Below are 14970 nucleotides of genomic sequence, written 5' to 3' on the forward strand. Positions count from 1 at the left end.
CTGATGTAAAAACTTTAAAGGCATTTTTTTCAGTTTCAGTGTTAGCATAGTTACTGCACTTTGCCTTTGTAGGGCAGCATATCTCAGTGTGCAATAATCTGACTGATTTGGAATAACAGGAGGTATGTAATGCTTGCTGAAGATGACCAGTAGAATGAAGTAGCCTATTCGATACCAGGTTTTTAATTAAAGATTTAAATAATAATTTATCTCATATAGAATACGCTTGCTTATTTAAACATCATAACGTTAATATCAGGGGCGTAGATTACGCGGGGGCCGTGTCCCCCTACTTTTATCATCATGGAAATTCGTCCTCCGCACTTTTTCGGGCAAATGTGTTCGTATAAAGGTTTTCAAGACCTGGTGTGATTAAATATAGATTTAAACTCAAAGAGACAGGATTGTCTGACCTTATGTTTTTTTGGACCGAAAAGGCGAGATGAACATCACGGAGCGCTAAACACTCTAAACAGTGTGTGTTTCATTCATACTCGAAGGCGGAGGGCGCTCTCGCGCAGAAAGACATACCTGGAAACTCCTAATATCATACGCTGCATGAAAACAGTTGTTTTTGGTTTTGGTTTTTTCAAGTCCAAAAAAATCTCCAGCAGGTGATAAAGTATATGAACAATGCAGTGCTAATTGACATAGCATTTATTGCAGTTCATAAACTATTCTGCCTTATTATGTGATAAAAAGTGTTTGTTGTATATAAACAAATCATTATTATTATTTTTCAGGTTTTTTTGATGAATAGAAAATTCAGAAGAGCAGCATTTATCTGAAATAGAAATCTCTTGGAAAATGATGTCTTTATCATCACTTTTGATCAATTTAAAAAATCCTTGCTAAATAAGTATTAATTTCTATAATTTATTTAACAAATGCTGAAAATTCACCTCTGATCACAGGAATACATTACATTTAAAAAATATTCAAATAGAAAACAGTTATTAATAGTGAAATGTTTCACAATATTACTGCCTCTGCTGTACTTTGGATCAAATAAAGGCAGGCTCCGTGAGCAGAAGAGACTTCTTTAAAATATTAAAAATCTTACTGTAATCTTACTGTGTGTGTGTGTGTGTGTGTGTGTGTAATTTCTCTTCGCCTCACTTCTGAAAAGATGGCTACGCCCCTGGTTGAATATCACAACGTATAGGCTTTCTACACAAAATGCACCGAATGTCTGTGCGGCTCTGAATGAACTAATCTTGTGTACGTGTTTTTCAACACATGCAGAAACACGGCAACTCAACTCTAATGTCTAATGTAATGTCTAAATTCACAGCGTTTTATTATAACAGTGTTCTTACACAGTAAAAAACGTTGGGTTATTTGTGTAACCCAACCGTTGGTTTATGCATGTTGGGTCATTATGTTGGGTTATATTAAAATTTGTTGGGTTATTTGTTTATGTCGTTGGGTTATTTTTAGTGATAACCTAACCGTTGGGTTAAAGTTCGCGCCACTTCGATGGTTCAAATATTAACGGATCAGTCAGTGACGGACAGTCAACGGACATCAGCGACAGCCTGATTGTGAAAGGTGAGTAATTTGAGGTTTTATGATGTATATATATAACTTTTATATGAAATAATGTGTACTGAAACGTTACATATATCTTAGAAATATTTTTTTATGTTTTCGTTTACTTTTGTCTTTTTTTTTCCTATTCTCCGGATCAGAGCGATTGTTGTTAGCTATCCCAGTTTATTAGGCTAAGTTACCATTGAAACATTAGCCGAAAAATTAGCGAAACCGTTCAGAAATGTATTAACCTAACGTTAATAAAAATGCCTGGTGAAATATACAGATAAACTAAAGTAACGTTAGGTAAGTTAACGTTAATCAGTTATTACGCTGCACGGACGATTTATCAGCTCGGACCGGCACATAGCGCAGCTCACACCTCAAATTATCACATGACGGACACCACAACAATGCTGTGAGATTCAGTGAGAAACGTTTGATACACTGAATTCGCTGTTATAAAAGTAAGTTGCAAAAAACCCACTCAAAAGCGGCGCTGCTGTAAAGCAATCTGCTCTTTCTGCGGATTTTCGTACCAACGCCACACCACTCAAACATAACATTAACATATACATTATGTTAGCTATAACAGACGTTTGTGGGGTCAGGTCAGTTAACCATCATGTTTGTATAAGTTAGGTAAGTTAAGTTAGTCAGTTTACCATCAGAATGAGTTTGAAATGGATGTTTCAAGGTACCCAGCCGGCAAATGACCAACCTTCAACGTTGAAATATGTTTGAAATAAGGTCAGTTGTTGTTTTAACGCTGAAACAACGTTGATACAATGTTTAAAGCTGAACGGTTGAAAAACAGTCTGCCCATGACCAACTTTCAACGTTGAAATATGTTTGAAATAAGGTCAGTTGTTGTTTTAACGCTGAAACAACGTTGATACAACAGTGAATCAACGTTACAATATCAACGTTGATCCAATTTGCAAAATCAAAAGGTAATTCAACGTTGATTCAACCATGGTACCAACGTTGTTTCAACCTTCAATCAATGTTGAAATGCCAGCTGTATACAGCTGCTTTAATATATTAATGCATGTTGTATTAAATGTAATAAAGGAGTAAGTTAATGGAATCTAATTATCTAATAATCTAAGCATCTAATTATAGTATATGTTATGACAATTTTGCATTTGTATTAAATGTTTTGTACTAAACGTGTTTATACTTGTTTTAGATAAATGGATTCATTTGTTAGGGACAAACTACAACAGTGGAACCTCTGCAATTTAATAGAAATATTTCAAGGTAAGTTAATCTATTTAATTCAGTGATGCTTGATTTATATATATATATATATATATATATATATATATATATATATATATATATATATATATATATATATATATAAGTTTTTGTTTGTTAATGGTAATGAACTGGTTCCCTCTTGCTCGGACATTTGCCCAAGTCACTGATATATGTTCTAAACAACACTCATATGGCTTGATCTAAATTCAGAGGATATTGTCAAATTGCCCAGCCTTAAAATCCTGCTCTATTGTAAATCATTATTAACATAACATTATTGCTCAGAGACATGGATTAAGCCTAGTCCCAGACTAAAATCTTAATCTGTGTCTGTGAAACTGAGTCTATGACTTTCTGCAAATCTGCATTGAAACAATATATATTATGAAAAAGCACTATACAAATTAAATTAATTTGATTTAATATAAAAAAAGATAATTAAAGACTAGTTTACTTTTCATGGACTAAATGATTATTTTTCTGCTTCATTTTAACACAGAGGAAGAAGTAGATGAAGATAGCTTTATGCTACTGGATGACGCAAGCATTGCTGCGCTAATACCGCGAATTGGTCTCAGCGTTAAATTCAAGAAATTTCATTCGGAATTTTTGGGAGTAAGTTTACACTAGCTAAACAATGACTGCGTGTTTTCTGACATGTTTTAAGTGCAATAAGGCAATTTCAGGGAAAACAAAAGATCTTTTTGCACAGCTTAGATTGATTCATGGCATTAACAATGCTAGCTCCTACTTCAGATGTAGTGGAAATGGCTGTAACAGAACATTCAGTTACTTATGGTCATATAAGAGACACATATTAAAAGAACACATTTGTCAAACAGTATCATCTACAACAGATACAGATTTGCACAACCAACATATTCCAACACTCTCACCATCAGAAAACATGACTATATCAACAACACTTGATGATTCTGGGGGTGATGAGGAAACCGAGGACTGGGATGATTTAGCAGAGGAAGATATAACCTTCAGAGTGGCATGCTTCCTTGCAAAGCTTAAAGCCCAATCAAATCAAACCTACTCTGCAATTAATTATATGGTGAAACAAACATCTTCTTTGATCATTGATATTGTAGTTAACTTGCAGACCAAGACAATGGCTCTTTTGCATCGACTTGGTCACTCAGATCACCCTGATGTTAGTACCTTGAGTAATCACTTTGAGAGAGCTGATGAACCATTGTTGGACCTGGATTCAGACTTTAAACAGATGAAATATTTTTCTCAAACAGGGTTTTTCATTAATCCAGAGACTAAGCATTTTCCAGGCAATTCATATGTCCAGCGTTTGGATGCACTGACTGGCAGTGTGAGACAGATAGCAGTGCAGGACACCTTTCAATATGTTCCTTTGCAGCCTGTCCTTAAAAAAATACTAGAAAGTCCTGGTACCATGGAAAAAAATCCTTTCTCAGAAGCAAAATAAAGATGGTGCCCTCATTGATTACATTGATGGTGAGCAGTACAAAACCAGCCACTTGTTTTCAAAAGATCTCTCCATTCCACTGTCCCTGTATAACGATGATTGTGAAATTGTAAATCCCATCGGTTCCAAGACTTCAATTCACAAACTGGGGCTAATTTACTTCCAAATGAGATGTCTACCACCTGAGCTGCTGTCTTCATTGTCAGCATGCTTTCTGTTAGCGGTGTACTAGTCAGATGACGTCAAGACATATGGCATTGATGCAGTTCTTGAATGCATAGTTAAAGATTTGAGGGATTTAGAACAAAATGGCTTTCAAATTGAGACTGAACAATTCAGTGGTACCATAAAAGTTGGTGTTGCACAGGTGTGTGGGGACAATCTTGCCCTGAATTCTCTTCTTGGTTTTTCAGAAAGTTTTGTAGCAAATATTGTCTGTCATTTGTGCAAAATTCACAAACCAGTTCTCCACAGCCAGACAACAGAGGATCCAAATTTGCTGCGCAATGCACTGAATTATAGTCAGGATTTACAGACTAACAATCCTACAGAAACTGGCTTAAAACGGAGATGTATCCTAGACGAGCTTGCATTTTTCAGTGTTGTTGACAATGTTACACCTGATATCATGCATGATATTTTGTAGGGTGTTGGCCCTCTGGAGGTGAAACTAGTGCTGTCTGAACTTATAGCTGAAGGCCACATTAGCCTGGATACTGTAAACTACAGGTTAACAAGCTTTGATTATGGTTTTGTTGATAGGTGCAATAAACCATCAGTCCTGTCAAGTCATGAACTTAAGAACCACAGCAGTGCCATGCGTCAGACTGCAGCACAAATGTGGTGTCTGTTGCGATTTCTTCCCCTTCTAATAGGTGACTTAATACCACATGGCAACAAGTACTGGGAACTGCTGCTTCTAATGTTGTCTTGTATGGAAATGATATTTTCCCCATCCATGACTGCTGAGGCCACAATATACCTCCGAAGTCTCATTCAAGACCATCATACACTATTGCATTTACGACCAAAACACCATTTCATGGTTAACTATCCATCTGCTTTCAGAAAGATAGGCCCACTTGTCAACTTCTGGGCAATGCGATTTGAAGCTAAACATAGCTTTTTTAAAAGACTAAGCCATGTCACTTGTAATTTTAAAAATGTCACAAAAACCATGGCATACAGGCACCAAATGATGCTGTGTTTTCAGCTGATGACAGGCAGGTTGTTCAAGAAGGAAATCGAGATTGGTTCAGGTCAAAAGTCTGTTCTTCAGTCAGTCGAGGGTGTTCAAGATATTACTGGTAGCTTGGAAGATTTTCCTCATTCCAGTGAGGTTTATATCCCCTCATGGGTCAAGGTTAATGGCACTGTATATAGGCCAGGTATGACTGTTTTCATGTCCTGCAATACAGATGGAGATGCTCAGTTTGGGTGTATTAAGAAAATAGTCACTCTTGATGAGAAAATGAAGCTAATAGTTCAGAGATGGACAACAGTTTGTTTCAGTCATCATTACTTTGCCTATGTTGTTGTTCCTGACCAAGTTTTGGAAGCACTTAGTGTCAGTGAACTGTTTGATTTTCACCCATTACACGCAGTCAGGTCATTTGACTGTGATGATGACCATTACTATATTCCTCTACGTTATCGCCGTTTTTAAGTGTTCCATGCACTTTAAATTAGGGGTTTTTATTTTTTTATGATCTTTTCTTTTCTTTAAATACACATGTATGGGAATTAGAAAGGGTGAGACCAATTCTGCATAGCTGCACCCATAGAATCTTCAATACAGGTAAAAGTTAATTGTCAGGTAAAGGATACTTGCTGATACCATCTGATATTTACCTCTATTTTTTTTTTTACAGTCTCTGGGTCAAAGCCCTGTTAACAATCAGTCATGTCACAATCAGTCACCTATAAGGATAAACCCAATAACCCCAACTCAGACAATAGTGGAAAGCTGCCAGACAAGAACAACAAGCAACTCAACCTTTGTAATAACATGTCTTTTAATACACCCGAACTTGAGTTTTTGGCAATTATTTTATGATATATATTTCTAAGAATGAATTGAATGGAATGTTTTAGTTCATGCATTCTCCTTTTCACAGGATATACGAGAAATACTCAGAAAATCTGGAGGATTAACATTAATAACATCCTTAGACCGAGACGGGCACCTAAGCCTCAAGGAGCGACGTCAGATGGTGCGGTTATTGGTTTCTCATTTGATGGAAAGTTTTGGGGAAACGTGAGTACAATTAAAATCACTTGACCAATACATTTAAATAAATAAACTAGCCTATTTAAATTATTGTTTATTTGTAAAGCCCATCAGCTGAGATCAAAAAGATGGCTTTGACACTAACTGCCCAGTTTCCTTGCCTGAAGAACAATGAGGGACATGGATATGTAAGTTGTGCTGATTCTGATCAGAAGATAATTGAGAGCTGATAAAGAGTATCAGTCCCCACTTTTTTTTTAAGAGTGATTTATTTATATTTCTTTGCTGCAGGAGTCATGGTATACACCTGGTCGTTATCGTCACCCTGCAACAGGTTACCTGGAAGAAAGACTACGCAATGTGAGGAAACGTCTTAGAGCCCCACACAGTCAGAGACAGCACAGCCATCCACAGCCATCACAGAATTCCTCTTCCCGACCAAGTTTTCCACTGCCAGGTAAGAACTAGGGATGTGTCATGATTGTCCGAATCAAGTGCATTTTTGAAGGAACAAGTGAGTGAGATTTTTACTTGCAACTGGACAAGTAGCCAGTACAGGGCTCAGCAAGAAGGACTGCTCGATGATGCTGAGGACAGCTGATTCATACGCAAGTGTTATCATTTCATATAAATCCAAAGAGTCATGCTTAAAGATGGCCATCTTTAAATATCTGCAAAGACCAGAGCATTACAATTACATAAATGTAGGCCTATATTACATGTATAGTCTCTCACTTTATTTGCTTCTATTTTAGAACACTTGATGATTATCTAATAAAATCCTCAGAACTGAAGCAATGCTCTTATGGCTACACGTGCTTGAATGGGATGGATTACTCAAATAAGCAAATTCAGTAATTTACATCCTAAATTTTAGCTTCCTAAAATACTTGCCTACATGTTTACAACAACTTTCAACATGGTTCTGTCAATCATAAACAAGGGCCTGAACTGTTATTTTAGGTTAGTAAATGATAAACATGATTTAAATTTTTTTTTTGTAAATTATTAATTTAATTGGTGTGTGCCTAAAAAGCTGATCATTTGAATCGGGTGTTTTTGATCAGAGAGAGAAACCATTTGCACTGCTAGGGGTACCCCAGAACCAGGTTTGGGAAACACTAAGATAGATTATTATCACTCAAGTTTTTTTTAGATGTTTTCCCTAATTTTAGTGTGTTTTATCTGCTGTAGATTCTGAGTCATCTTTGACTGAACTTCACACAATGACTGAGTGGCTACAGAACAACAGAAGCCCTCACAGCCAAGTCGAGGAGTTAATGATACGTACAGCACCTCATCGTGCTGTGTGGATTCGATCCTCTGGTACAAAAACTGTTGAGGAAATAAACAGAGAATATCCCAGACTTTATGATTTTCCTGGAATGGTGAGTATAATTATATGCATTTTAGGGAATTTACTGAAGGGTTGTCTTGGCCTGTAGTAGAAATCCTACATTATTTAGAAAAGTAAAATGCTTCAATTTAAATGTTTTGTTTTTGTTTAGATATCACAGGACTTTGGAGTTTTATTCCCTGACAATGCAAACCGCCTTTATGAGTTTTGGGTTCCTGTCTTCACTGACCGGATTTTACTTTTTGCAAGAAAAGAACCCAGGGCTGCTGATGTCCTTCTAGAAAGTCTGGAAACATTGTCAAATGGTAGGACATCCTATTAAAATCACATAAAGTATACCATTTCTAGTCTCTGCACATGTAGTTTCAGATCTGTTGACCAAACTATAGTTTCATATCACTTTATGAAATTTCCAAAATTACTTTTAATATCTAAATATCTATGGTAAGCACTCTCTTTCTGGCATGTTATTGAATAAAAAAGGTACATTTCTTCAGGAATACTGTAATTATTTAAACAAGAAAAAAGTAGGGTGAGACTTGATTTGATCCATTGGTTTTTGAAAACTGTAAGCATTCTTTCTGTAAACTTGTCGTTCAAGATGTTCATGGTGAAGTTGCCTTTAAAACCCTTCCTGCTGTTCTGCCATCATCGCCATACCGCACAGATGGGAAAATGGTCCGTCCAACTTATGCTGAAATAAAGCGCAGCTTCATTGACATTAAACCAGTAAGTTAACCCTCTGAGGTCTGAGCTGTTTGCTGGCAGGTGCACAGAATATGTGACATAGTAACATAGTAAAGTCACACTAATGACAGGACTATAAATGTGGTGTTGCAGGCGGTTCAGGAACAGTGTTTTCTGTTAAATAGAAAGTCCTTTGACATGGACTTTATACTTTGTAACTTTACAAATAGTTTACGTGCACAAACAGCTTATGTTAATAATATACACAATACGTAATTACTTAAAATCCAAATAGGCCCATTAAATTGCATTGCTCTGTATTACTCTTTCCTTCAGTGATTCTGGTTATCCACAGGTGTCATGACTAACCATGAGTTAACCTACTTATAGGGTTAGTTCACCCAAAAATCATTAATTCCTCACCCTCAATTTTATTTATGGGTGAACTAACCCTTTAACTACAATACTGCTTCAGTGTTACTTTTACACAATAAACGCTGCTAAATTTTTCTGAGATTCATTTGTAAATAAATATATTGTATCCATGGAATGTTCGTCACTATATATGCCAACTAATGTATATTTATCTTTTAAGGTTGGAACTAATATGGTGGATTACCTAATTAGTGAGACAAGCCAGGATCCACACATCTTGGTCCTCGGAGACAAAGAGAACTCCTCCAAAGTTTTCATCATTTTCAACGGGGAGGCAGTTGAAAAAGAGACCTTACTTCAAGCAGTGGATGTATGCTTCAAAATATTCTACATCTATGACATTAACTACCCAAAGCCTTCTGCTCCCATTTGGGAGTTTTTACAGCATGCTGTCTATAATATTTCTGGAGGAGTTCCTTCAACACATTGCAACCTCCTTAAAAGCTTTGTTTTCAATGTTACTGATCATCATTAAGTCTAGCAGCCAAACAACATATTAAGGTGTTTACAATGCATAAAGTGTACAGTATAGCCTTTTTTAATAAGCATGGTTATTTTTTATTAAATTTTTGTACTGTATGTACAGGTATTTTTTTGTGTAGGCACATCTATGTTATGTTTTTAATTTATTTAGATAATAGCCTTTTTTAATAAGTATGTTTATTTATTTTCATTGTAGCACATCTGTGAATGTTTTTGATTTATGTACTGTATGTGCATGCATGTTTTAAATGTACGTTTTTAATCTATGTAGATAGCATTTTTTAATAAGTATGTTTTTTATTTATTTTCATTGTGGCACATCTGTGTATGTTTTTAATTTATGAACAGTATAGCTTTTTTAACAAGTATGTTTATTTATTTTTATTGTGGCGGCACATCTGTGTATGTTTTTGATTTATGTACTGTATGTGCATGCATGTTTTAAATTTAATATGCATATTTTAATATTTGCACATAATTGTTTGTTCTATTTACACGTGTATATTTATTCAAATCATAATTTAATACTTAAAACATGTTAAAACATTTATTGTGTTTATACTCCAATAAAAAAAAATCTATTTGAAAACAATGTCTATTTTATTTATTATAAAAAAGGTCATAAATAAAATAAACATTTACCCAACTGTTGGGTTATTTTAACCCAACTGGTATTTAACCCAATGCATTGGGTTAAAATAACCCACAGTTGGGAAGGTGCTATACCAATCCACAGTTGGGTTATTTTTAACCCAACATTTTTAAGTGAGTATAATGTTATGTATATGACAGTCCCAGTCATAGTTATTAATATTACTCACACTGTGTGCTGAAGAGAATCACTGTACAATTAAGCGCTGCAGCGCAACTCAACCATATGCATCTTATATGAGATAAATAATATATACATACACAATATATATATATATATATATATATAAACTGGCTTAAATGTTTTAAAACTCACTATTATCTACATGATCGAAAAAATCTATTCTTTCAATTTGAGTCTTGTTAAAGTTTTAAATCCCTGCCGCCAAAATGCATCTCTGTCAGTTACAGATTATAATGAAACTTAAAGGCACAATATGTAAGATTTATTTATATATATTTCACTGACTTGTGTACTTATATTATCCCAAAAGTTTCAAAGAATGTTTAAATAAGCATTTTTAACTAGTGACAGGACCTTGTTTCGCCTGCCAACCAGGGCTGTAACTGGAGTATCCGGGGCCCAGTGCAGGTTGTTGAAAATTTGCCGAGGCCAGCAAATCCAAAGGCGGAGGAGTGTTATCATTGCTGGGGACTTTAACAAAGCCAAACTCAGGCAAGTTATGCCTAATTTTTATCAACATGTATCCTGTCCAACCAGAGGACCGAATACACTGGATCATTGCTACACTCAGTTTAAGAATGTCTACAAAGCTCGCTCACTACCGGCTTTCTGGAAATCGGACGATGCCGCCATTTTCCTCACACCGGAATATAAACAACGGCTCGTTCAAGATCCCCCGGTGCAGAGGGTGGTGACGCGATGGTCCGCCCAATCAGAAGCAACGTTACAGGCTGCTCTTGATGACGTAGACTGGGATATGTTTCGCGCAAGTTCATCTGACGTCAGCGAGTTCACGGATGTAGCATTTAGCTTTGTAAATACGCTAGCCGAAACAGCTACAAATACAATAACTATAAGGACATTCTCAAATCAGAAACCGTGGGTGGACAGATCAATCCGTGCAGCAGTAAACAAAGGCACTGCTGCTTACAACGCTGGTCTTCTGTCGGGAAACATAAGCGAGTACAACGCATCGCGCTATGCTCTTCGATGCGCAGTAAGAGCCGCCAAACACAGATACAGGGAACGCATAGAGTCACATTTCCAGCTAAATGACTCCCGACGCATGTGGCAAGGACTAAGGACCATCTGTGCCTTTGGAAATAAATCCTCTGCAGAGGTGAGAGCAGATCCTGATGGGATTTCTGGCCGTGTTCTGTGGTCCTGCGCTGATCAGCTCGCTGGCTTGTTTACATCCATTTTCAATGAGTCTCTTGCTACATCGGTGGTTCCCACCTCATTCAAAAAATCGGTCATCATCCCTGTGCCTAAGAAAAATAAACCCTCTTGTATGAATGACAATTGCCCTCACATCAATAGTCATGAAGGTCTTTGAGGGACTGGTTAAAAACGTCATCTGCTCCTCCATACAGGATACTTTGGACCCTCTTCAGTTTGCCTATAGCCCAAACAGATCCACAGATGATGCCATCTCTCACATCCTGGACTCTTCACTCACACACATTGACAGCAAGAACAGGAACTATGTAAGGCTGCTATTTATTGACTATAGTTCAGCTTTTAATACTATAGTCCCCTTAAAGCTAGCTTCCAAACTCATGGACCTCGGGCTGAATTCTTCACTCTGCAAATGGATTCTTGATTTCCTCACCGGCAGACCTCAAGTGGTGAAACTAGGGCAGTACACCTCCAGCTCCATCACCCTGAACGTAGGAGCCCCGCAGGGCTGTGTCCTGAGTCCCCTGCTCTACTCTCTCTACACACATGACTGCGTGTCTTCGCACAGCTCCACATCTATTATCAAATTTGCTGATGATACTGTGGTTCTGGGCCTCATTTACAACAATAATGAGACCGCATACTTGGATGAGGCAGAGAAATTAACATCATGGTGCCAGGACAACTGTCTCTCTCTGAATGTGAGCAAAACTAAAGAGCTGATTGTGGACTTCAGGAAGAGAAAGCAGCAGCCCTATACACCTCTTATGATCAGTGGGACCCCTGTGGAGAGGGTGAGCAGCTTCAAGTACCTTGGTGTAAACATCTCCGAGGACCTGACTTGGACTACTCACATTCAAACACAGGTTAATAAAGCCAGGCAAAGACTGTACCATCTGCGACAGCTGAGGAAATTCAGGGTCTCACCAGCAATCCTGAAAACTTTCTATTCTGGGGCTATAGAAAGTGTATTGACTCAGTGCATCTCAGTGTGGTATGGGAACAGCTCCAGTCAAGACTGCAAATCCCGGCAGAGAGTTGTGCGCTTAGCTGAGCGCATTTCAGGGTCTGCTCTCCCCTCTCTGCAGGACATCTACCTCAAACGCTGCAGAAGTAGAGCTGTTAAAATCATCAAAGACTCCACCCATCCCAGTAACCATCTTTTCACTTTGCTGCCATCTGGTAAGTGCTTCCGCAGCCTGATGGCAAAAACCGAGAGACTCAGGAGGAGTTTCTTCCCCCAGGCCATCAGGCTCCTAAACTCTAAACCAGCCTCTTAACATCTTCATGTCTCCACTTAATATTCACTTTATCAGTAAGATATTCATCATTCACTACCTCATATAGACACACTGACAGTGTCACCCTGTTTGCACATTTGCTTCTTGTACATTCCTGTGTATCTTAATATTTAAGACTACAGTATAATGCACATATGCACATTGTACATCCCTGTTTATGTTAATATTTAAGACTACAGTTTACTTTCATGCACATTATTTTGAAGTCTATATTTAATTCTACAATATACATCTTTTTTATATTTTATTCTTATATTTTGTTTACTTTTATTTCATTCTTACATAGCTATATTTATGTATATTTTCATCTGTGTTGTTTTCTTTAATAATTGCACTGTCCATGGAGCGGAACTGACTCACATTTCACTGCTGGTTATATATGCTATATATAATTTTGTATGTGACAAATAAAAATCTTGAATCTTGAATCTATATGAACTTTGAGCTTCTTTCTTTGTGTAAAGGGTACAGGAAAAAGTACTATTTGCCAGAATCAGAAAGATATTTGTTGCCATTGCACACAATTTGTTTGGGTGATGTAAAAATCTTATACTCTTGAGACAACAATATAAAAAATAAAGATATGTGAATAAGGAGGGCACAGAGAGAGCAAATGAGTCCGTTTTAGCATGGTAAAGATTTTACATTTTGGCTAAACTCACTTGGAGGCCACAGAACGTATTTTTCCATTACAATGCGCTACTTTTAAATTGTTTTTCTATGTAAAAAAGCACTAGACATACGTGTATACCCATTGTGCCTGCATCTTGCAGTCTTTCATAGTGTCTCGCGCAAACTTAACGCGTCTCTATACTTAAAATGCGGTTTACATTCATTCCACCCCTTTCATCAAAGCCAAGCAAGAATGTTCTGTGTGAATGTGTCATTAAGCATTTCCTGATTAATTTAGTTAATCTCAACAAATTAGAATATGGTGACATGCCAATTAGCTAATCAACTCAAAACACCTGCAAAGGTTTCCTGAGCTTTCATAATGGTCTCTCAGTTTGGTTCACTAAGCTACACAATCATGGGGAAGACTGCTGATCTGACAGTTGTCCAGAAGACAATCATTGAAACCCTTCACAAGGAGGGTAAGCCACAAACATTCACTGCCAAAGAAGCTGGCTGTTCACAGAGTGCTGTATCCAAGAATGTTAACAGATAGTTGAGTGGAAGAAAAAAAAAAGTGGGGAAGAAAAACATGCACAACGAACCCAGAGACCCGCAGCCTTATGAGGACTGTCAAGCAAAATCGATTCAAGAATTTGAGTGAACTTTACAAGGAATGGACTGAGGTCAAGGCATCAAGAGTCACCACACACAGACGTGTCAAGGAATTTGCTGAACCACAGACAACATCAGAGGCATCTTACCTGGGCTAATGAGAAGAAGAAGTGGACTGTTGCCCAGTGGTAGAAAAGTCCTCTTTTCAGATGAGAGCAAGTTTTGTATTTCATTTGGAAACGAAGGTCCTAGAGTCTGGAGGAAGGGTGGAGAAGCTCATAGCCTAAGTTGCTTGAAGTCCAGTGTTAAGTTTCCACAGTCTGTAATGATTTGGGGTGCAATGTCATCTGCTGGTGTTGGTCCATTGTGTTTTTTGAAAACCAAAGTCACTGTACCCGTTTACCAAGAAATTTTGGAGCACTTCATGCTTCCCTCTGCTGACCAGCTCATAACACCTCAGCAGTGCCACAAACTGATCACCTCCATGACACAGCGAATTGAGGCAGTAATTAAAGCAAAAGGAGCCCCTACCAAGTATTGAGAACATGTACAGTAAATTAACATACTTATGAAGTATTCTAATTTATTTAGATGAATTGGTGGGTTTTTGTTAAATGTGAGCCAAAATCATCACAATTAAAAGAACCAAAGACTTAAACTACTTCAGTCTATGTTCACTGAATTTATTTAATACAGGAGTTTTACAATTTGAGTTGAATTACTGAAATACATTTTTATTAAATGTATTATTTTTTTATTTAATTTTCACTTTATAATTGCCTATTTTAGCTTTTATTGTTTTATCTTATCTTTTTTTATTGCGTAAATGTATTTTAATTAGTAAACTTAGATGGTTTAAATATTTTTATTTAAAATATTAAATATTAAAATGTGTTAATTAGTTTTAAAAAAACTATATATAAAATTATTTAATTCTTTTTTTAACACAATTTTTTTTAAGACTATCCCGCCGGTCATCAACCTTGT

General features: G+C 36.8%; 1 protein-coding gene across 1 annotated transcript; it reads left to right on the forward strand.

Moving 5' to 3' along the window:
• Nucleotides 1-2729: 2729 nt before the first annotated feature.
• Nucleotides 2730-9433, forward strand: si:dkey-286j15.1 (uncharacterized protein LOC796378 homolog). Its single transcript, XM_059548084.1, is given in 11 exon segments — nt 2730-2796; nt 3299-3444; nt 5463-5612; nt 6121-6249; nt 6367-6506; nt 6586-6667; nt 6771-6936; nt 7674-7867; nt 7988-8141; nt 8438-8565; nt 9119-9433. Coding segments are annotated over 11 exon segments (1671 nt in total).
• Nucleotides 9434-14970: the final 5537 nt, after the last annotated feature.

Source organism: Carassius carassius, chromosome 1, assembly GCF_963082965.1.
Source record: "Carassius carassius chromosome 1, fCarCar2.1, whole genome shotgun sequence".
In the NCBI taxonomy this organism is placed as follows: domain Eukaryota; kingdom Metazoa; phylum Chordata; class Actinopteri; order Cypriniformes; family Cyprinidae; genus Carassius; species Carassius carassius.